This window comes from Macrotis lagotis, chromosome 5 (genome assembly GCF_037893015.1).
Source record: "Macrotis lagotis isolate mMagLag1 chromosome 5, bilby.v1.9.chrom.fasta, whole genome shotgun sequence".
Lineage (NCBI taxonomy): Eukaryota > Metazoa > Chordata > Mammalia > Peramelemorphia > Peramelidae > Macrotis > Macrotis lagotis.
Genome location: NC_133662.1, coordinates 246721183 through 246744499, shown reverse-complemented (window position 1 = coordinate 246744499; position 23317 = coordinate 246721183). Strand labels below are relative to the sequence as shown.

The 23317-nt window shown below is 47.3% G+C and overlaps 1 protein-coding gene across 7 annotated transcripts; it reads left to right on the top strand.

Annotated features, from left to right (window-relative positions):
• The first annotated feature begins 4975 nt into the window (after nt 1–4975).
• KCTD7 (potassium channel tetramerization domain containing 7) lies at nt 4976–22415 on the top strand. 7 transcript variants are annotated; one of them, XR_012468839.1, is made up of 6 exons: nt 4976–5167; nt 9276–9445; nt 12018–12196; nt 13997–14369; nt 15507–15685; nt 16306–18087. XR_012468839.1 is itself a non-coding variant. In XM_074189301.1 (6 exons), exons 3-6 carry the CDS (start codon nt 9309–9311, stop codon nt 18118–18120), a joined length of 816 nt encoding a protein of 271 aa, XP_074045402.1. In that variant the 5' UTR covers nt 5095–5167; nt 9092–9152; nt 9276–9308; the 3' UTR covers nt 18121–22415. The 7 variants fall into 7 exon arrangements, 6 of the variants coding, with proteins under 6 accessions (XP_074045398.1, XP_074045400.1, XP_074045399.1 ...); XM_074189301.1 differs by lacking the exon at nt 15507–15685 and adding an exon at nt 9092–9152 and having other exon boundaries at nt 5095–5167; nt 17994–22415; XM_074189297.1 differs by lacking the exon at nt 15507–15685 and having other exon boundaries at nt 17994–22415.
• Nucleotides 22416–23317: the final 902 nt, after the last annotated feature.

Sequence of the window (23317 nt, the reverse complement as noted above, 5' to 3'; positions counted from 1 at the left end):
TTCTGTGACCTTCTGAGTCTTTGTTCTATGGGTCAGACAGATGACTTGTTCTTGACATTTTCAGGTCTTCAAATATGTATGGCATTGCCCTGTTTGAGACTGAGAGTCATCCTGGGAAGTGGCTGGGATTCTTGCAGATGAAGAAACTGAGATTCAGAAGTTAAAATGTCTTACGTGTGGTCCCACTGCAAATAGATGTCAGTAGAGGAATTGAATATAGATCACTCTTGTATCTCAATCTAGCTCTCTTTCCACCATATTAGAGGTTCTTAATCTGAGGTCTACAAAACTTTATTTTTTAATTTTTGATAACTGTATTGCTATATTACTGAATTCCTTTAAAATCTGAGTATTTTATTTTATGCACTTATAAATATTCTGTGAATGGGTCTGCAAAGGGGATCATGATATAAAAATATAATAAAACTCCTGTTCCTTTTCTTGCTTTTTTGAAAATAAATGTATGCCCTTCATCCTTGATCTCTTATACTCCTACCTTTTAGAAATGACTGAAATCTGACTTTCTTCTGGGGATGACAAATCCATCAATACCCATCCTAATGGTTAGACCTCTCTCTCATATTACCAGACTCATAGGGATCCTTTTCCCCATAGTTGAATTTAGACTCCAATCACTCAGCAACCTCTTTTTTTTGGTTGGTCCATCCCACTCAGTTATGCTGCTGTCTCCCAATTCTTGCCACTATCTATTAAGCTCCTGAATATACCCCTACCATCCTCAGTTTTTATTTTTTTAGGTTTTTGCAAGGCAATGGGGTTAAGTGGCTTGCTCAAGGCCACACAGCTAGGTCATTATTAAGTGTCTGAGGCTGGAATTGAACTCAGGTCCTCCTGACTACAGTGCTGGTACTCTATCCACTGTGCTACCTAAGCTGCCCCCATCCTCATTTTTGATAAAGCAATAAACTTGTCTTAGAATTTCCTTTCTGGGGCGGCTAGGTGGCGCAGCAGATAGAGCACCGGCCCTGAAGTCAGGAGGACCTGAGTTTAAATCCAACCTCAGACACTTAATAATGACCTAGCTGTGTGGCCTTGGGCAAGCCACTTAACCCCATTTCCCTTGCAAAAACCTTAAAAAAAAAAGAGAGAGAATTTCCTTTCCATTCTATCTCCTACATTATCCTTTGGGAAATCATTATGTTGATTGGTGACTCCACTAATAATTTGGACTCTGAATTTCACAACCTTCTTAAATACCAGTACTCATTCATCCCAATTGGAATTGTGTCTAAGTCCTGTAAATAAGTTTTTAGCTACTTTAAAAAATTGATATAATACTTACAAAAATCTTATATATACATATAAGTTGTCCCAAAATCCTTACTATAGTTTTGATCTTTAATAGATTAAAACTTTTGGGATACCTTGTGTATATCCATTTATGTATGTATGTGTGTTTATATATATGAATTGTGTGTGTGCATACATGCATTATATAGCTATACCTACATCTATATCATCTATCTTTATCTCTATCTCTATATCTATCTACATATCTATATCTAATGTGGAGAGCAGCCATTTTGGTTCTGTATAGGGCAAAAGTCACTTGATCCACCCTGCTCCAATAGTCTGCTGAATGAAGTTCTAAGATATTTGCATGGATCCAATGTTAGTTGGCTGAAAGAAATGAAAGGGCTGAAAGGAATTTTCTCACCTCAATTGAAATAGCAAGCATATTTGAGGCAGTAGCATCTAGAAGGAAATGATGTAGCTCAAAAGCTAGACTTTGGCCTAAGGGCATTTTACTGATTGACTGAGTGCTAGCTTTGGGTCTGACTCACCAAAGAACTGAAATATTTGTGATGCCGTGGGTCTGATGCACCAAAAGGGTGGACTACTCCCCTATGGAGAAGACACTGTGTAGTAGCTGTAATCCAACAGAGCCAGAAGATGGCAGCCCAGCAAAGAAAATTTACCCCTCAGGAAATTCCTTCTCCATCTCTTTTTAAAATCTTTCCTAAAAATAGAATTCATTGAATATTCATAGCAGCCTTGTTTGTGGTGGCAAAGAATTGGAAATCAAGTAAATGTCCTTCATTTGGGGAATGGCTTATCAAACTGTGGTATATATGTCATGGAACACTATTGTTCTACTAGAAACCAGGAGGGATGGGAATTCAGGGAAGCCTGGAGGGATTTGCAAGAACTGATGCTGAGTGAGATGAGCAGAACCAGAAAAACACTGTACACCCTAAAAGCAACATGGGGGTGATGATCAACCTTGATGGACTTGCCCACCATCAAGGCAACAATCAGGAACAATTTGAGGGTATTTGTGATGGAGAATACCATCTGTATCTAGAGAAAGAATTGTAGAGTTTGAACAAAGACCAAAGACTATTACCTTTAATTTAGGGGGGGAAAAACTGGTATCTTATGTCTGGTCTTGCTATCTCTTTCTTATACTTTATGTTTCTTCTTTAAGGATATGATTTCTCTCTCATCACGTTCAATTTGGATCAGTGTATACCATGGAAACAATGTAAAGACTGACAAATTGCCTTCTGTGGGGGGTGTGGGGAGGACAGTAAGATTGGGGGGAAAATCGTAAAACTCAAAATAAAATCTTTTAAAAAATAGAGTTCATTGGTAAGGACATGGGTGATGTTTTTAGAAATTAAGGTGTGAAGAAACAAAAGATAGCAATAAAAATAAAAATTTTAAAATAGTTCAGCAGATAACACTAGCAATTCAGAGGACAACAGAAAAAACAGCCCAGTAGATGACATCAGCAACACCGAGAAAGCAACAATCAGGTTCAGAAACAGAAAAAAACATTCCAGCTAGGATGCAGTTTGAAGAGCATTTGTTGTCCTAGCTATGAATGATCATTATGTTTGTTCTCTCTTCCATATGTGTTTCTGGCTACAAATTTCCTTATTATACATATTTCTAATCTCATCAGCATAAGAGTAGTAGAGTATGCTCCTTTATATTTGGGTCAAGCAATTTCCTTGCTTCTTAGTCATTTCCCCCTATTTTTATTGGATGCCTTTTGATTTAAACCAATGTGTCTTTTAACTTAGTGTGATAAAATAGAAATATCAGTGAGCCTCAAGATTTGTGGATTGAGATGCCCCATTACTCTTTAAATATTATGGGACTGAGGGCAGCTAGGTGGCACAGTGGATAGAGTACCAGCTCTGGAGTTAGGAGGACCTGAGTTCAAATGCAACCTCAGACACTTAATGCTTACTTAGCTCTGTGACCTTGGGCAAGTCACTTAACCCCACTGCTTTTCAAAAGCAAAAAAACCAAACAATTTACAACAGGGAAACAATGTAAAGACTGACAAATTGCTTTCTGTGTGTGTGTGTGTGGGGGGGAAGTAAGATTAGAGGAAAAATTGTAAAACTCAAAATAAATAAAATCTTTAATAAAAAAAAAGCAAAAAAAACCCCAAAATAAGTGTCTTGGGACATAAAGAACTCACAGCTGAAGGGGACCCTATAGAAGTGTATAGGATCTACAAAGACTTTCACCTTTCTCCCTCCAGTCCATAGATAGCCTTCATCTGCATTCTCTGTTCATAGGGACATTTTGTAAATACCTTACTTAAATCTCTAACATTCTGGAATACTGTAGTGATATAAAGAATGATGAAGAGGATAGTTTCTGAAAATAAAACACCATAAATGCCAATGTGTTTATAATAGCATTTTTTTCTCTTTATTTTTTCAGTTACATGCAAAAGTAGTTTCCAACATTTGTCCATTTGCAAGTTTATGGGTTCCACATTTTTCTTCCACTCTCCCTCCCCTCCCCAGGCCCCATGGCAGCAAAGGATCTGGGAAAAGTTGTCTATATACAATTGTTCAACATATTTCCATATTAGACATGTTGTGAAGGAGGAATTAGAGCTCGCGTAGGGAGAGGGAACCACGAGAAAAAAGACATAAAAGAATTTTTAAAAATTAATACATGTTTTGGTTAGGTAGTCAGACTCGTAGGCGGTTTTTCTTCTGGATGTGGATGCCATTTTCCATACCAGGTCCTCCGGGTGTCTTTGGTCACTGTAACGGCATTTTTAGGGTAATAAAGAACTAGAAATAAAGTAGGAGCCCGTGGGGAGGGGGTGATATAGCAAGGTCATGACATAATGGAAAGCAAAATCACTAGAAATGTTGCCGTGCTGTTAGAAGTCACCAATGTGCTCGCTTCGGAAAAGCCTGGGAAGGGTTAGAGGCGCGACTTAGCGGTGTGACCTTGGACAAGTCACTTCACCGCCCTGCCAGGAGGAGAAGAGGCGTGAGAAGGGGCGGCCCCGGCCGGAGCCGTGCGTGCGGGGCGCGGCGGCCCCTGGCCCGGCTCCTCTGGGGGGACGCGCCCCCGGGGCTCTTCCCCAGGCCCCGGGGGGCCCGGCCCGGCCCGGCCGAGGAGGAGCCGGGGAGGGGCGGGCACCGGGGCGCCGCGGCGCTGCAGGGGCGGAGCTGGGAGGGACCGTCGGGGCCCCGAGCGGGCGGATCCCAGCGGGGGTCAAGGCCAAGGCCCCGAGGCCGGAGGGGCTGCCGCCCCGGTGCCATGGTTACGGCAGGCCCCGCCTCCGCGCCCCCCGGCGCCGTGGAGCCCCGGACGTCCTCACGCGGAGGGGCGGGAGAAGGAGCCAATCGGAGCCCGGCGGGGAAGGCTGGCAGCCACTCGCGCCCCGCGGGGCTCTCCGCCAATCAGCGGGACGGCCTGCCGGGCGCTGGGCCAATGGGAAGGCCGGGCCGGGCCGGGCGGGCGGGAGCAGGCCCCGGGGCGCCGCCCCGCCCCGCCCCGCCCCCATCACGCCCGGCCGCTCCCGGCGCCAGCCGTCGGCCCTGCCCCGCGCCCCCCCCGGCCCCCCGCGCCCCCCCGGCCCCCCGCGCCCCCCCGGCCCCCCCGCGCCCCCCCGGCCCCCCGCGGCCCCCCGGCCCCCCGCGCCCCCCCGGCCCCCCGCGCCCCCCGCGCCCCCCCGGCCCCCCGGCCCCCCGCGCCCAGCCTGGCCGCCCGCGCCCCGCCGCCCCGAGCCAGAGGGATGGTGGCAGTGACGGGGCGGGAGCCAGCCAGCCGCCGCCCGGACGATGCCATGTCCTGCTCGGACGCCGACGACGACTCCCAGGAGCCGGCCACCCCCACGGCCACGCAGGCCGGCCACGCGCTGCCCCTGCTGCCCCAGGAGGTAACGGGGCGCCGGGTGCTCGGGGGCGGGCGGCGAGGCTCGGGCGCCGCCACTGACGGGCTTGTGCCCGTCGCCCAGGTGCCCGGGGGCCGGGCGGGGGCGCGGGCCCGGTGGGGGTGTGCCCGGGCCCCGGCGCCCACCCGCGCCCTCCACGCCGCCTCTGAGGGGATGAATGGGCGGCTCCCTCTTTTGACTCCTTCTTCCACACCAGAACCGGGGGCCGGGGGGCCGGGGGCCCGGGGCCGGGGGGCGCCCCTGCTCTGGCCGCGGCGCCTGCGCAAAGGGACGCGGCTCCCGGGTGGGGGCGGGGGCCGCGGGCCGGACCCCGGGGTCTCCGTGACCTTGGACAGACCCCGTCCGGCTCCCCGCGCTGTGGGACACGCCGGAGGGCCGCCCCCGGGGGGAGGGCTGGGGGCAGCCTCCGCCAGTGTCTGTTCTCCGTGAGACCCCAAGGAGAATGGGAAGACCCCTGCCCGCTGTCCCAGACGCCCGGTGTCCCACCCACCCGCTCTTCAAGCTCATCCTTAAATTCCGAGCCTCAGTTTCTTCCCCTGTAAGGTGAAGGGAAAGAGACAGGAGTCATTAATCTAGGGACTTTTCAAATGAAACTGCCCTCCCCAAGCCAGATGGCCTAGGCCTGGGAGCTGGCCGAGTGCAGGGATCGAACTCCAGTAGAAATGAGGGTCACCAGCTCCTACAGAAGGATTCCTCAAATACAGTTCTCCTGCGGACTCAGAAAACCTCATAGGAACCGCATTTATGTGTCTGTCCCCTAGTCATTGATGGGAACCCACATATTAGTCAGTTTATGTAAGTTTACAAAGTAACATGAATTTTGTGGTCCTCCTTCAGTCCTTTTTCAGCCCTGTCTAATTCTCTGTGACCCCATTTGGGGGTTTCTGGACAAGGAAACTGGAGCAATTTGCCATTTCCTTTTCCAACTCATTTTACAAAGTTAAGTGACTTGCCGGGGGTCCCACAGCTAGTAAGTGTCTGAGGCTGGATTTGAACTCAGGAAGAGGAGTCTTTCCTAACTCCATGCCTGGTGCTTTGGACACCACTTGGGTTAATATATTTTATAGACAGAAATATTTTAAATTTCATTTTGGTAAATATTTTTTCCAGTTATATCTTAATCTTATCTGGGCTACTGTGGAGAGTGTTATTGCAGTATACTGTCTGTCATTGGTTTGTTTGGTTTTTTTGAGCACTATAAAGTAGAATGACTTACCCAGGGTCACACAGGCAGTATGTCAGCAAGCATTTGTCCAAGACCTACTATGTGCCAGGCAATGGGGATACATAGAAAGACAAAAACAATCCCTACCTCCAAAAGCCCACCTCCAAACTCCTATATATAAACAAGGTAGAACCAGGAGGAGATGATGGAAGGGACTCACACCCAGGGGAATGCAGAAGGTGAGGTTTTTAACCTGGGCCTTGAAAGAAGGCAGGCTGGTTTTCTTTGGTTCTGAGACCCCTTCTCAATAGACCAGACCTCATTGCCTTTCTCTGGACATTAAAAAAGCAGAGGGAGGGGGCAGCTAGGTGGCACAGTGCGGGGTGGCTAGGTGGCACAGTGGATAAAGCACCCGCCCTGGAGTCAGGAGTACCTGGGTTCAAATCCGGTCTCAGACACTTCATAATAACCTAGCTGTGTGGCCTTGGGCAAGCCACTTAACCCCATTTGCCTTGCAAAAAAAAAAAAAACCTAAAAAAAAAGCAGAGGGGGATGATACCAAGCCCATCTGCATCACAGGTTTTAGGGGAGGCTCTGATGAGGTCATGTGTATGAAAGGGTCTGGCACATAACATTAACATACTGCCCACTATGTGCCAAGTATTTTACATGTATTATTTCATTCTCCCTCTTATTTATTGGGAGGGAAATACTATTATTATCATCCCCATTTTACAAATGAAGAAACTGAGGCAAGCAGAAGTTAAAGGAATTGCCCAAGGTCACTCAGATAGTGTCTGAAACTCAATTCAAACACAGGACTTCCTGATTTCAGTCCCAGTGAACTATCCAGATACTGCCTCATTTAATGTTTACTGAATGAAAGCAGAAAGATAGGATACAAGAAGATGGTATAGGACAGGCTCTGGAATCAGAGGACCTGGGTTAAAGTCTTGCCTCATGCCTCAGTTTCCTCCTCTGTTGAATATGGGGATTGGATGAGATGACCTCATAGGTTCCTTGTAACTATAGATCTAGGAATCTTTGAATCCAACACAGGCTGGACATTATTACATCATCTAAGGATCTAAGATGTTATTCATAGGATACTCCCCTCACCCTAACTCCCAGCTCCATCACAGATCTTGACCCCCCCCCTTCTCTGTGAATTAAAGGATGGTCTTCTAGAGTTCCCATAGGAGAAAAAGATATTGTAGCCAACCTAGTGATGTGCCCCTCTGAACTAAGCCAAGCCATTCCCAAGACAACAGACACATTCTCTGGTCCCTGGCCCAGTCTGGGAGCACCTGCTGTAGCTTATGTCTGCAGCTGGCCTGGCCTTAGAGAATCCAGAGTCATCTCCAAGTCCTACTGAAGCATCGAAAGATGAATGATTTTTAACTGAAGGAATTAAAGGGATGAGAGGGCATCATAGATAAGTCAGGAAGACCCATCCCGGACACTTAGAGACCTTGTGATCTTGGGTAAGAAAGTTAACCCCTCAACTCTTTCAAGTAACATCCTGACTATGACCAGAACTTGCAGAGTAGGGATGATCTGCCTCTTTTTTTTTTAATTTTGTTTTTGTGAAGCAGTGGGGCTAAGTGACTTGCCTAAGGTCACAGAGGTAAGCATTATCATCTGAGTCTGGATTTGAATTCAGGTCCCCCCGACTCTAGGGCTGGTACTCTATCCACTGTGTCATCTAGCTACTCCACAATCTGCTTCAATGGAGAAAATGCCTTCCCTGATGAATCATATCTGGCCCAAAATTTTTTTAAAAAAAGAAAGGATGTAGTTTAGAATAGGGCTATCAATTGGTAGACAATTATTAAGCACCTTCTAGTTATTAGGTATGGTGTTAGGGACTGAGGATACAATTACCCATGTGTGACAATCCCTACCCTCAGGGTGCTTACATTCTACTGATTGGCTCAGACAAGTTTCCTCTTCTGTCACACAGAAGGACCTCTAAGGTCTTTTTTTCTGCACTAGACCTCTGATCCTATGACTATTTGGCCACTAAGGCTCTTCAAAGGCCTTTAGGGCCTGTGAATCCATTCCTATCCTAGAGAACTAGCTCTTTTTTTTTAAAGAATTATTTTGGGAGCATGCTGATCCAGTGAAACACATTCGGAAAATTCAAGGGGTGATGACTTGTATGACACATTGGTGTTGTGTGGCATCATTTACCTGCCACCTCCTCATTTTGTTATTGTTTAGTCATTTTTAGTCATGTCTGATTCTTCATGACTCCATTTGGGATTTTCTTGGCAAAAATACTGGACTGGTTTGCCATTTCCTTCTCCAGCTCATTTTACAGATGAGGAAACTGAAGCAAACAGTGAGGTGACTTGCCCAAGGTCACATAGCTAGTAAGTGTCTGAGTCTGGATTTGAACTCAACTCTTTTCAACTCCAGGACTAGTGCTCTGTCTATTGTATCACCTAGCTGCCCCTCCTTATTTTACAAATAGTTATTGTTAAGTCATTTCAGCCATGTCTGACTCTACTACCCAGTTTTGGGTAGAGTATATTAAGTGGGGAAGGGAAGAGAAGAAAAAGTGTTTGCCATTTCCTTCTCCAACTCATTTTACAGATGAGGAAACTGAGGCACATAGTGAAGGGACTTGCCCAAGGTCACATAGCTAGTAAGTGTCCAAGTCAGATTTGAACTCATCTTCTTGACTTCAGGGCTAGTGCTCTAACCTCTGCACCACCTGGCTGCCCTTTCTCATTTTACAGATTGTTGTCATTAGAATGTCTCAGCCATGTCTGACTCTTCACTCCATTTGGCTAGGGTGTGGTAAGTGGGGAAGGGAAGGAAGAAAAGGGAAATGCGGGGAGGTCAGACACCTCAACCAAGGACACCCAGGTTCTCAGTCCTGACTTCCAGGCTGTTTCAGTGCCCCAATGATTGTTCTTCCAGTTCCCTGAGGTGGTCCCACTCAACATCGGAGGGATGTACTTCACCACACGCCTGTCAACATTGCGGCGCTATGAGGACACCATGCTGGCAGCCATGTTCAGCGGACGTCACTATATTCCCACTGATGCTGAAGGACGGTATTTCATCGACCGTGATGGGACTCACTTTGGGTAGGTGTCGTCTGTTGCTTCTCAGTGTGTATATGGTTAGACACAAGGAATCACTTCTTGATGCTCGGTGTAGTCAAATATATCTCCTTAGGAACACAGAACAGTGTGAGGTGTCTTGTGGGTATGCTAAACTGACTGAGTAGAAAATTGCCATGGAGTAGAGAGACTGGCTGGGAAGTTAGGAAGATGTAGCCTCAAGACCTGCCTGGGATATGTCCTAGCTTTGGGACTCTGAACAAGTCACTTTCCCTTTTTGGGCCTCAGTATCTTTACCTGTAAAATGAGAGGATTGGACTAGATCACCTCAGAGTTCCTTTCCAACAATCCTGGGCATGCCTCAAGCTGAAGCAAAACCAACTTTCAGAGGATCCATGTTAAAAAAAAATTCTGGACATCTTTTTAAAAATCTTATATTTGTTGATATTTTCATTTTTATATTACCTTCATTTTTAAATATTTTTCCTCTCCTCATGCCTACTCAATGATCCAGCCCTGTGACAAAGACTGAAAAGGAAAGGCGGGGCAGGGGGGAAGCAGTTCAGTAAATCAACAGACACATCATTCATACATGGCTGTATATCCAAGAGGTCACCCCCTAATTTGTCCACCTCTGCAGAGAGGAGAGAGGGAGGGGCCTTTGAAAATTGCACCCACCCCTGAGTGGTAGTGGTTTCATGGAGCTGATTTTCCTCCAGAGACTTTTAAAAAATAAGAGGAGCTTATCTTTGTGGAATTGATCAGATGTGATCTTACCTATGTCCTTCCTCCCTTCTTTTTTTATAGTTTTTGCAAGGTAATGAGGTTAAGTGACTTGCCCAAGGTCACACAGCTAAGTAAGTATTAAGTGACTGAGGCCAGATTTGAACTCAGGTCCTCCTGAGTTCAGGATCAGTGCTCTATCCACTGTGCCACCTAGCTGCTCCTCTTCCTCCCTTCTTTATTTTTTTTGCAAGGCAAATGGGGTTAAGTGACTTGCCCAAGGTTACACAGCTATTATTGTCTGAGGCTGGATTTGAGCTCAGGTCCTGAATCCAGGTCCAGTGCTCTATCCACTACACTACCTAGTCACCCCTCTTCCTCCCTTCTTAAGAAAGAAACCAAACTAACAAAATTTTCTAAGTTGATCTGAAAAACTCGTGAAGCCATTGGAGTTGATCCCATTTGCCCCTGGACTGACTTCTTTGTCCAGGACCATTTCAGGGTAAAGTATCTTCTATCCTGTTTCTGGAATGCCCTCTCACTCTCCTCAGGCCACTCTTGAATTCCTGTCCCTGAAAAGCCAGGAATTCATCAATTGCAAGTCCCCCACCCCGTCCACCTCCAAGCAGGATTTCCTCATTCCCAGGCCAGATGAGGGGCAGATTTCCACCTTCACAGAGGGGACATGTGGCCAATTCATTTGCTTTGTAGCATCTTAGTCTCCCCAGTGGGCTGTCAGCTGCCTCTGGCTCTGAGAAAACAACGTGTCACATCACTCGTTGGAGCTATAAAAAGATTTGTTTGTGGGCTCTTTGGGGGAGGAAAATGCCTCAGCTGGCATACCATGCAGACCTTGGATCCAGGACTGGGGTTGGGCTGACCAGAGGCGGTCCATGGTGCCAATGAGACTTTAAGATTTGTGGGTTTGGGTTTTTTTTTCCCCCTGAGAGGGCTGCTAGACTCTGACTTGTCCTGTCCTTGAGGATGTTGCCAAAGAATGATGGAAGCCCAGAGGCAGAAAAATAAACATGGTAGCCCTGGCTGGCTCTAACCTCCTGCTGGTCTCAATACCAAGCCACAGCTTGGCATAGGTCCGGGAAGAAGAAGAAGAAGAAGGGTCTGAGGTCTATGGTTTCATTCCAGCTTGGAACACATACCCAGGGGAGATAGATGGTTTCCTCCCATCCCCAGGTAGGACAGGGGACAATTGGACACAGGGACCCAAACAAGATGGAGGGTCAGGAATGGCAAAGGACCTTGAGATGCTGCATCTTCTGAAGATCAGCTGGAAGAGTGCGTACGTTGAGCCAGGAAAATCAACCAACATCTAACAACAAGCAAATGCCTTATTGTTGCCAAGGCTTCTAAGACAAAACTGAGAAAGTCACTTCTTTTCAAGGAGATTATATTAATGGGAAGGGTCAATATAAGCATATACTAAATAAAATACAAGGTGGGGTAGGAAGGCCCTGGCTCTTGGGTAGATAAGGAGAGAGGTTCATGTAGACTGGGGTACATTGTCTGTATCTTGAAGACCAAGAAGGATTCTGTGAGGCCAAAGCCAGGTGGTAGAGTTTTAGGAAAGGAGAGAGAAGAGAATTGGAGTGGAGACAAGGGACCTTCAGCTTAGAGCTGGAAGGAAACTTATAGGCCCTTATGTCCAACCCCCTCATTTTACAGGTGAAGAAACTGAGGCCCAGAGAGGTTATGAGACTTGCCCAGGGTCATACAGTCTTGTCTCCCATCTTGAAGCCCTCCTTCCATCCTCCATCCATTCCTCCCTGCTTCCCTTCCTTCTTCCCTGCCCTCCTACATCCTCACCTCCCCAGGTTAGCCATGCCACTAATTTCTCCTTTGCTTCCTTCTCTGTTAGAGATGTGCTTAACTTCCTTCGCTCTGGTGACCTGCCCCCAAGGGACCGCGTACGGGCTGTGTACAAGGAGGCCCAATATTATGCCATCGGGCCCCTGCTGGAGCAGCTGGAGGATGTGCAGCCACTGAAAGGAGAGAAGGTGCGCCAAGCGTTCCTGGGACTCATGCCCTATTACAAAGGTGAGGAGGGCAGAGCTAAGCCATGTTGTGGGACCATGGGCAAGTCATTGAAATGCCCTTAGTTTTCCCGTGTGTAAAATGGAGATCATAATCCTTGCTACCTCACAGGATTGTTTCAGGAATATGGCTTATGTGTTGTAGAAATGTCTGTTGTTATTTGAGTGTGCTCCAAGGTATTTCAGGCTAGATTTCAGGGGAATGGAGAGCAGCTCGATGGTACAGTGAGTAGGGAGGCCCTGAAATCAGGAGGACCCGAGTTCAACTTTGGCCTCAGAAACTTGACACCAGCTGTGTGAACCTGGGCAAATCACTTGTCACTTAACCCTGATTGCCTCATATCCAGAACCATCTTCAGTCATCCTGATCCATATCTATTCACTGAACCCAGGTGACTCTGAAGGAGAAAGTGAGGTTGATGTCTTGCACAGCCCTGCCTCATTTATGTACACTAAACACGAATGTCACCGGATCACCTCCCTGTTGTCTTCATCTTTAAGAATGAAGAACAAGGGAACAGCTAGGTTGGGCAGTGGTTAGAGTACCGGCCTGGAGTCAGGAGGACCTGAGTTCAGATCAGACATTAGACACTTAATAATTACCCAGCTGTGTGGCCTTGGGCAAGTCACTTAACCCCATTGCCTAGCAAAAAAGAAAAAAAAAAACAAAAAGAGAATGAAGGACAAAACAGCATGGGGCAGGGGGAGTTTTTAAATTTGAATGGGAAAAAATGACATCTTTATTTCGATATAGTTGTTTTCTTTTTTAGGCCTATGTATTTTATTTTCTGCATTTAAAAACTTGAATCTGAGAAGGCTCAGAGGATTCCCTAGACTGCCCCAGAGGTCCAGGACACAAAAAAATTAGGAAACCCGGCCACACTTCAACCCACTTATTTTACAGATAGTGGTTTTTCTTACTCAATGCTTCCCTTAATTTCTGTTATTTTCTTTTGCTTTTCTCTTAGAAGTTAGGTGACTTGCTCATAATCATCATGTGTCAGAGACAACTCTTGAACCCTGGTCACCTTGACGCTAAGGCCATGTTTATTTAACATTATGAGAAATGGACCAGGAAAGGCGTGGAGGATTGCCATCCCATTTCCCTGCCTGCTGTATCGTTTTAACTTTATTGTACCAGATAGATGAAAATTCTGGCCAATTTTTACCTAGACCTCCGAAGAAAGGGAATTCAGTACTTTGATTCATTTGGGAGTTCATCTTTTTTTTTTGTTGTTGTTGCCCTGTTTTTTTTTTTTTTTTTACTTTTTCCCTTTATTTTCCCCTTTTTAATTTCAAACTGATAAGATAAAAAGTGTTATTTTCCCCATCCTCTTATTTCAAACTGATAGTCATTTTTCAATTCAAACTGATAGAATAAAAAATGTTATTTTCCCCTTCCTTTTATTTCAAACTGAAATCCAAACAAGAGGCCTATTCCTTTTTAGAAACACTGGTATTACTGAGTTTTCTCCTGCTACAGGAAGCATCCTGCTGAGAGGAAGACCTAGGCTCAAATCCTGCCTCATATGTCTGCTAGTAGAGTGACCTTGGACAAGTCACTTAACACTCTCAGCCTCAGTTTCCTTTGCTATAAAATGAAGGGATTGGACTCAGCAGCCTCTAAGGTCCCTTTTGACTCTAGATTGATGATTCTGTAACTCAAAGATTGCCCCTGAATCAGTTCAGGCCTGTCCAGGGCAGTCTTTTCCCTCTTTGTCCTGCCTCCCCCTGACCAGACCCTGCCCCTCCTCCTTCTCTGTTTTCCCTCCCTGTGACAGTTGCTGTTTTCTGTTCTTCAAAGACCATTTGGAGCGGATTGTGGAGATCGCCCAGCTGCGGGCCGTCCAGCGCAAGGCTCGTTTTGCCAAGCTGAAGGTCTGTGTCTTCAAGGAGGAGATGCCCATCACGCCTTATGAGTGTCCCCTCTTCAACTCCTTGCGTTTTGAGCGCAGTGACAGCGACAGCCCCTTCTTTGAACACCACTGCGAAGTGGACGTGTCCTTTGGGCCATGGGAGGCCGTGGCTGACGTCTATGACCTGCTGCACTGCCTGGTCACAGACCTCTCTGCCCAGGGCCTCACGGTGGATCACCAATGCATCGGGGTCTGTGACAAGCATCTGGTCAACCATTATTACTGCAAGAGACCCATCTATGAGTTCAAGATCACATGGTGGTGAGTAGCCCTGGCAAGAAGCCCCAGTGGGAGGGCTCTGATTGACATCCCCTGGAAAAAAAAATGGGCCTCTGGAAGTGCTGCCAACCACCCGCCCCAGGGACATGCTGTGATGGGGACTGAGTCCTGAGCAGCCCAGCCCAGGGGCCCAGTGCCCTCATTGCCCACTCCAGGGATGCACCTTGGGGGCCGGGCTCAGGGCATTAGCCAGCTGGACCAGTGGCCCCATTGGGCCCTCTTTAGGAGCAGTACCTTCTTGCCTGAGGCTCAGGGGAATCTAACTGGGGCCCATCTGGGAGATCCAGAGTGATCTGACTGTCTCCCTGACCTCGAGGGAGAGCTGTGATCTTTCTTGGAGGTCAGGGCTGGGTCTTGAGCCATGTTTCATACTCTGGTGGGTGTTAGTCCCTTTCCTTTCCCCCAACCTCCCTAACCCTGCTCTGGTTTTGCTCCTTATGAGATCCTATGTTCCCAGGGCCCAGCTGGGAAAAAAGAGAATAGGATATGGGAGATGTCCCCGAATGAATTCCCTTAACTTCTCATGCTGGTGAAGAAAAGGGATCTGCTCTCCCAAGTATCCCTGATCAGTTCCTCTTCCTGGGACCCAGAGAGACCCTTTTTTTTCTCACCATGCACGTTTCTCAACTCCCTTGGGGTCTATGACCAGAGTTGCCAAAGGCCTGTACCCAATTCGCCTTAGAAAAACCAGTGTTTACAGCCCTGATTTGGGCCTTGATTCCTGCTGTCCCTCCCTTCCTTCTCCAACCCCTTCCCCTCCTTGTCCCTGGCTCCTGCCCAGGGCTAGTTCCTGAGAAGCAGAGGCTGATGGGAGGTAGGGATAGATGTGGCATCTCCATCCACACCAAACCATAGCATCCTTCTCTATGCTACTGGCTGCTCTGTTAAGTGTGTGGCTCCCGGCTATAGTACAAAGCTACCTTAGAGTGGAACAGCAAAAGTCCACCACCAGGAGCCTACTCAAATCTCTCCCTCAGGGAGGCCCTGAGTTCTGAAGGATAAAGGAGGGAATGAGTAGAGGTTCCTAGGTAAGCCAGCAATAATTCCCAAGGATACTTGGGTCCCTATATTTTAAAGATTTTAAAAGATCTCTGAGTTTCTCCCTTCTCCCTATGGAAGCTCCTCTTCCTGGAGGCTGAGTCAGCTGCATGGTAACCCTCAGTGATTTCCCAGTCGTCACCTCTGCCACTCCCCCATTCCTCAGTAAGACACATCAGGGCTACTTGGAGAGAGTCCACTCCTGTGGTCACATCTGTACTCAAACCAACATCCGTGCTCTGGAGAGGGTATCTTAAAAGGTCAGTGCTGACTGGTCCAACCCTTGGCCCCATATATGTAAGGATTGGTTGAGTTAGCCAACGGCATCTAAAGATACTACCAGAATCCCAATAGTGTAAGCCTAGGAAGCCTAGCCACCTCCACCAAACCTGCGTGTATCATCCTTAATGTGTCCCTGTATAAAGCTGTCTCCCCCATAAGAGAAGTGACCCAGAGGCAATGAATGACAGTGATCCCCAGTACCTAGCAGAGTAGCTGCCAGGAGAAATGCAATAAATGCTGAAAGAAGGAAAAAGGAAGGAAGGAAGGAAAAAGGAAGGAAGGAAGGAAAAAGGAAGAAGAAAAGAATCAGCCCTGGGTCAGAAAATCTGGGGGGCAGTGGAATGGAGGAGCTTATACATGGTAGAGATCACCTAAGAACAGGGAGGCTTTCGAGCTCAGTTGGCAGCCAATTGTTCTAGTCTTTCATTTGCCTTTTTCATCTAAAAGGTGACTAGAAATATTTGTTTTGGGGTTGATGTTCCTGTACAGTGCCGGGTGTTGCTAACCATGTGTCCAGTCACGTTGAGCTTAGCAGAAAAGTCTTTTGTTTACGTCTCCAAGTGGTGTTACTGCCTAATCCGTGTTCGTTTCTTGACAGACACTGAGCCAAGCTATTGAGGAGGATGTCAGTGTGAGTAGAGCGCTGGCAGTAACCCACATTGGCCTCTCTCCCCCTGTCCCCTCCTGCTCCCGCCACAGAGCATCGCAGTGTGTTTATTTAGAATCCACATGGGTGAGACTCAGAATGACTGGTTTTCGAAAATCCCTGCAACCCTGCTTGGGGGTTAACCTGGATACTGGGTGAGGACAGTGTCCCCCATCTTTCTGGAAGGTCACTCTGTTACTCTGTCGTGCTGTGCTTTCATTGACTGTGTTTCAATGTGTGTCCTTCTCAGGAGACTAAGGCTATCAGGAAGGGTCATCCCTGGCTACCTTTAAGGAACTTTTTGTAGAGCTAGTAACAGTCCCTTGTAGCAGATCATGCTTGGCCTGCCTTCTATTTAGGACTTGAAATTGAATTGGAAGGCAGGAAAAAAAATTCAGTTGTCTATAGCCGTCAGTCACATCCAAAGGGGAAGAGGGAAAGCAAGATGGTTGTTGGTAACCAGTTTCTGGTTCTGCCTTTGGACTAATGGGAATAAAACACCTTTTCTGGGGAATTTATTCTGGCCCCCAATGATTTCCTCTAATTTTTGGTGGGATTGGACCTTTTCTATTCCCCAGCTACCATGCAACTTCAGTCATCAAGGTCTAAACCAAGAGGGGGCAAGGTCCCAGAAGAGTCTTAGCAACACTCTTCCCCTGCCCCCTTTGCCCAGTGCTAACAGTTTGATTAATTTGATTTATTTGAATTCTTTTGACTTTATGGAATACACTACCCCCTGATTTTAACAATGAAACTAGATGTTTTCTCTTTAGGGACAGACCAAGAGAAAAGACTCACTAGACTGATTTATGGGTCATAAATTTTGAGTGGGCAGAGGCCTTATAGAGACCATCTAGTCAAGTCCCCACATTTTGCAAATGAGAAAACAGAGGCTTAGAGAAAGCTGAACGTATCCAAGTCATAACATGTGATTTGATTTGATTGCTTGATTGACCACAATCACAGATGTGATATGAACATAGGCTCCAAAACTATTGCTCTTTCCACTGTACTTTTGAAGAATATTGGCTATTGGAGAACAGGAGAATTCAAAGATAGGATCAATCCAGAGGAAAATGGTTGGTTAGAGGGCGTTTCCCCCATGGGTGGCTCCCCATGGGCCAGTAGCATGGCAGGCTTGGGGGCTGGGCTGTTGACTGGATCCCTCGCAGTTGAGCCGATTATCATTCGTTGACCTAGATAGAGAGAGGTGGGCATCCCCCTGCCCACACAATTCATCCAGATGCTGGTTGGCTCATTGACCAAACAAGCAGGTGGTAGCTAGTTCTAGTTCTGCCTTCCTGGCCGGTTTCACTTCTTTCTTCAGCCTCTGATCTGCTGGGGGCTTTCTAAGGAATGCTTCTCAGGTTGGGTCAGGTGATTCTTTTGTCTTCCTGAGTGGTTTGTTGTTCTTGAGCCCCTGGTGGTGCTATAGAAAATGTCGAGGTCACTGGACTTGAATCATTGCTTGGGCTCAGAGAACACAGGGGTGACCCCATCTTGAAAGAGTTTAAAAATCTTCCCATCCTGTAAGATTCCATTATACACACACACACACACCCCAAGCTTCTATCCAGACTTAGACTTGAATATACCTACTTTAATGGTCCCATTTGTCAGACTTCTCTGTACATTCATAGGGCCATACAGAATTCAAGAGCCAGAAGGGCCCTCAGAAGCCAGCTAGTTCGATCCTTTCATTTTAAAGATGAGAAAACTGAGACCCCAGGAGATGATGTGACTTGCCCAAAGTCACGTGGATTATGAGCATTTGAGGTAGGTTTTGAACTCAGATTCTCTGACTCCAGAGCCAGGACTCTCACCTGGCCCTTGGTGGAAGGAGGCTGAAGGGGGCCAGATATTTCTGAAATTCTGGAAAAATGTGCATGGATAAGAAAGTGGGAAAGAAGGAAGAAGAGCAGGAGACCCCAGGTGGAGTACAGGTGCTGACCTGGGTTTAAATGTCTTTCCCCCTCCCAACAAGATCTGGGGCTTTGTGTCACTGTGTAATAGGTCCTGTGTTGTTGGCTTTTTTTCATTCCAATGTTTGTGACAGTATGGTTGTACCAGCCTTCAAGTTGTACCATGGCATTAAAGTGAAATAGCAGGATGTAGGCAGTGTGTGGTTTGTCTTCTTTGGGGCTAATTGCCTTCTTTCCCCCACCCTAACTGAAAAGGCCTGAGTTTCATAGAATCATAAGATTCAAAACTAGAAAGGACCTCAGTGTCCTTTTTACAGACAAAGAATCCAAGGCCAAGAAAGGCCTGTTCTTTTCAGACACCACTGTCTGCCAACCCTTGGGTAAGGAAAAAGTGAATGTTGCCTTTACCAAGCAGAATTGGTCACCTTCCTGACTGGTCTGTGACTTCATCAGATTTCTGGATCTGGCTCATGGTTTATCCTAGAGCCCCAGGAAAAACACACATACCCCCAGGGCTCACCAATCACTTTCTTAAGAAGCCTTCTTTCTTGTTTTTGAACTAAGAACTCAAATGTCCATGCCAACTCCATTCACTGCCTTGGATTAATGTTCCTAATGGTCTTTGCTGCCAAAGCTAAGAGCCCCTACTCTGAATTATCCCAAAGGACTCTACAGACCTGGCTTCCTTCCATATCCTCAGACCAGTGGTTGGGCCCTGAATAAAAGTCTCCATTTTATTTTATAGAATTCAGGCTTGAAAACACCAGCTTTAACAAGTAAGATGAATCTTTATGAAGCAACCTCCTTATAGGTGAAAAACCATAGGGCCAGTGATTCCTGGTCTCTATTTGAATACTTCCCTATGGTGCAAGCAACCAAGATATTTTAGCCTTAGCTCCTGGGTTCAAAGGATTCCCAGAGTCTGATCACAGTTGGATGGCTTGTATGATAAGATTTATTGAAGGAGACATGGAAGATGGAGATGAGGTGTACCAGAACGGAACTTTTTGGCTTTTTTTGTGTGTTCTGGATCACTTCCTTATCAGAAAAATATTTTTTAAATGATTAAGATTGCAAGGAAACTGATCATATGAAAATGAAGGTATCAGAATTTTTTTAAAAATTCCAAATGAAGAAGTTCTGCCCCTAGATAGACTGATCAGGGTACAGTTTCAGTCATCACCTATATCTTCAAAGCGATGTACCCATGTAATAATATGACCAGCTTCTTAGGAATCTAGAAATGGGCTCTGTGGAGAAAATCAACCAGTCAACAAATGGACAGACTGTGTTTCAATAAGCATTGATTAAGGGCCTACTGTGAACCAGGTATCTGAGTGTACAAAGCAAGGCAAGAGTGGATAGAGCACCAGCCCTGGAGTCAGGAGGACCTGAGTTCAAATCCGACATGATACTTAATTGCCTTAGCTATGTGACCTTGGGCAAGTCACTTAACCTCATTGCCTTAAATAAAATTTTTGAAAAAGGCAAAAGATAGTCCTAGCTCTAGGGGATGTCCCAGTCTGATGTGCTGAGCATATAAATACAAAACCAAAACTATTCCCCTGTGCAGTGTTATGTACAATGAATACTTAGAGAAATGGGTATGCAGAATAAGTAAAAAAAACAACAAACACAAAGAAGCTGATTACAAGGTGATTTGCAAGAGAGAGAGGTCTAGCAAGGGGGCAAGGGGAGACAATCAGGAAAGGCTTTGTGAAGGTGATGTTTGGTCTTAGGAATCTATGAGACAGAGAGGAGAAGGAAATGGTTTGGGGGCCAGCCAGTGCTGAACCCAAGACTGAAAATGAAGGAACATGAGGAACAGAGAAGCCTAGTTTGTCTGAATCTCAAGTGTGAAACAGCTGAGAAAAGGAGACCAAAGTTATAACTCCTTACTTCCTCAGTTGCCCATTTGTAAAGGAAAGAAAATAATACTTTGCTCTTAAGAGAGTGGGCTAGATCAGATGACATGATCAAAACTACTTCTAAGATTCCTATATCTTTACTCTTAAGAAGTCATTCCGTGTATGACCAGATACATGGAAATAAAAATTAGATGATTATTTTGATCATCTCTGACATCTCCGTTTTAGCACTGGGCAAGTTAGTAACCTGTGTAGATAACCACACTTTCCTCCTAAGAATAATGAGCTGACATTTATAAGTGCTTTAAGATTTGTAAAATTCTTCCCATGTCTTCTTTCATTTTATCTCCACAATAGTATAAAGATAGTACTATTAATCTTATTTTGCAGAGGAGGAAATTAAAGTTTCAGAAAGGTTGTTTCTTGCATAAGATCACACAGTCTAGTAAGTCAGGCTAGGACTCCAAGTCCACTGCTCTGATTATGTTGCCCTGAAGAATTCTGCTAGCAAAAGGTTCACATATTATCAACATTATCTATCTCCATGGCCCCAAGCTTTGTCCTTATGAATGGATGCTTCTTCTAATCTTGATGTACAAATATTACTATAATTATCTCCATGACTCCAAGCTTTGGTCCTTATGAATAGATGCTTCTTCCACTCATACAAAGAGGTACAGATATTACTAACATTATCTTCATGATCCTGTTAACCTTAATTTCCTTAAACTAAAAAGGAAATGACAGTTTAATAAATGAAGTTTAATTCTCTAGGATCTTACCCAATACATGGGTGGATGGCATTCTTGTGAACAACAACCACCATATAAAATTTTGGGGACGATTTATACAGAATCCACAGAATCATAAAACTTTTGGCGGCCAACCAATCAGGTTACACATTTGTATGTCATTGATTACTTTGAAGATTATCTAACTCCTCCATAGGGTCTGTTCCTGTGTCAAAACTGACAAGATCCATTTTTCTCCAGGATTACTGTCTTCTCAGCTACCAAGGTGTTACATTTATATAATCAGAGCAGTTTTCCTGTCTCCTTAGGATGGCCAAAATTTCATTTGATTGTTACATAAACTTGGAAGCCAACCTTGAGATGCAAATCAAAGAAGAGCTGCATGTTCATAGAGTTTTTCCCTCAGATCCATCTCAAAAAACAGAGCCTGGATGGGTGGGTGGGGAACAACAGAGGTAAAATCCCCAAACCTACAGTCCTCAATTAGAGGCTGATAGAACAACTTAATTAGGCAATACAGAGATCAAGAAATGTTAATGAACTTTGAAAGAATATTAGATCAGATAATCCCAAACTTCTGTACTTAATGAAAAGATGCTTCTACTTTTAGAGAGGTACAAATATTACTAACATTATCTGTTTCCATGACCCCAAGCTTTGGTCCTTATGAGTGAATGCTTCTTCCACATACAGAGAGGTGGGCAGCTAGGTGGTGCAGTGGATAGTGCACTAACCTTGGAGTCAGGAGGACAGGAGTTTGAATACAGCCTTAAATGACACTTGACACTAGTTGTGTGATCTTGGGCAAGTCATTTAACCCTGATTGCCTTGCATCCAGACCTATCTCCAGTTGTCCTGAGTCAAAACTGGCCACTGGGCCTAGATGGCTCTGGAGGAGAAAGTGAGGCCCAAGTCCCCTCACTCAAACCAATTCATGTAGTTGCCATGGAATCACCTCCCCTGATGTCCTGGTCTTCTTTGAGAAGGAAAGACAAACATCATCACACAGAGATACAAATATTACTAACTTTATCTATCTCTGTGGAGCCAAGTGTTGGTCCTTATGAATGGATGGCATGCTTCCTCTTCCACTCTTAGAGGGCAGTCTGCCATTTTGTTTCCTTTGGGGCTTGTGCTCTTACTTCCATAAATCCTTATGGAGGTTTGGGCCAAAGGTGGAGTGAGGTTGACCTCAGAGACAGGAAGGCCTACGCCTACTTGCCATATAACCCGGGTGACTCACTAAAGCTAACTCCATTACCTTGCCAAGCATGCCACTGGCATTTGTGGAATTCGGCTGGGGAGTTCCCTAAATAGATAAAATCACAGGTCACACACACGTGCGCACACACACACACACACACACACAAAAACACACGAGATCAGTGGACCAGCCAGTTTTCCTTTTGTGAATGCAGGTCACTGTTGTCTTTGAGGACGTTTTCCCCCTCCTGCAGTCGCACGCAGCACCCCAATACTGAGCACAAACACGAGTCCCCAGTTTTTCAGATGAGGCAACAAACTCCCCAGGGTTCATGGTGGACCCAGGACTACAAGCCGCACAGTGGTCAGGCTTTCCGTTCCAGGGCACCTGGAGGCCGGCCGGGCCTTCCAGAGGAGCTGGTTGATCGCTTCGCGGGTGCCCAGGCTCCTCTGGGCCGGGGACGCCCTCCCCATCATCAGGCCCCCCGGCCCCCCCCGGCCCCCCCCCCGGCCCCCCCCGGCCTCCGGCCTCCCCGGCCCCCCCGGCGCCCCCGGCCTCCCCAGCCCCGGCCCCCCCGGCCTCCCCGGCGGCCCCGGCCCCCCCCCCGGCCTCCCCGGCGGCCCCGGCCCCCCCGGCCTCCCCGGCGGCCCCGGCCTCCCCGGCCCCCCCGGCCCCCCCGGCCTCCCCGGCGGCCCCGGCCTCCCCGGCCCCCCGGCCCCCCCGGCCTCCCCGGCGGCCCCCCCGGCCTCCCCGGCCCCCCAGGCCCCCCCGGCCTCCCCGGCGGCCCCGGCCTCCCCGGCCCCGGCCTCCCCGGCCCCCGGCCCCGGCCTGCCCAGGCGGCTGAGGCGGCCCCCGGGCCGGTCGGGAGGGGCTGCTGCCAAGGAAGGCTCGGGCCGTGCTCCAGGAGGGAGGAGGGGGCGCCGCAGGCCCCTGTCGGCCCCTCAGGGTCCGCCCCCGCCCCGGGGGTCTCCCGGGCGCGCCCCGCTTCCCGACTCCATCCCTCCAGAGAGCTCCCTCAGGTCCTTCCCCCGGAGGTGCCCAAGCCCCGCCCCTCCCAGGCGTGAGGCCCCGCCCCTTCCCGGCCCCGCCCTCTCCCCGTAAGCTTCCAGGCCCCGCCCCTCCACGTCAGCCTCCGGATTCTCCCGGTCCCCTCAGCGCCGCTCTCTGCAGCCCGTGTCCAATCAGAGGCAAGCGCCCGCCCTCTGGGGGGGGACAGAA

Coding starts and splice junctions, on each gene's coding strand:
- KCTD7 (XM_074189297.1), top strand. CDS start 5,024: ATGGTGGCAGTGACGGGGCGGGAGCCAGCCAGCCGCCGCCCGGACGAT. Junction 5,168..9,275: donor TGCCCCTGCTGCCCCAGGAG/GTAACGGGGCGC, acceptor TTGTTCTTCCAG/TTCCCTGAGGTGGTCCCACT. Junction 12,197..13,996: donor ACTCATGCCCTATTACAAAG/GTGAGGAGGGCA, acceptor TGTTCTTCAAAG/ACCATTTGGAGCGGATTGTG.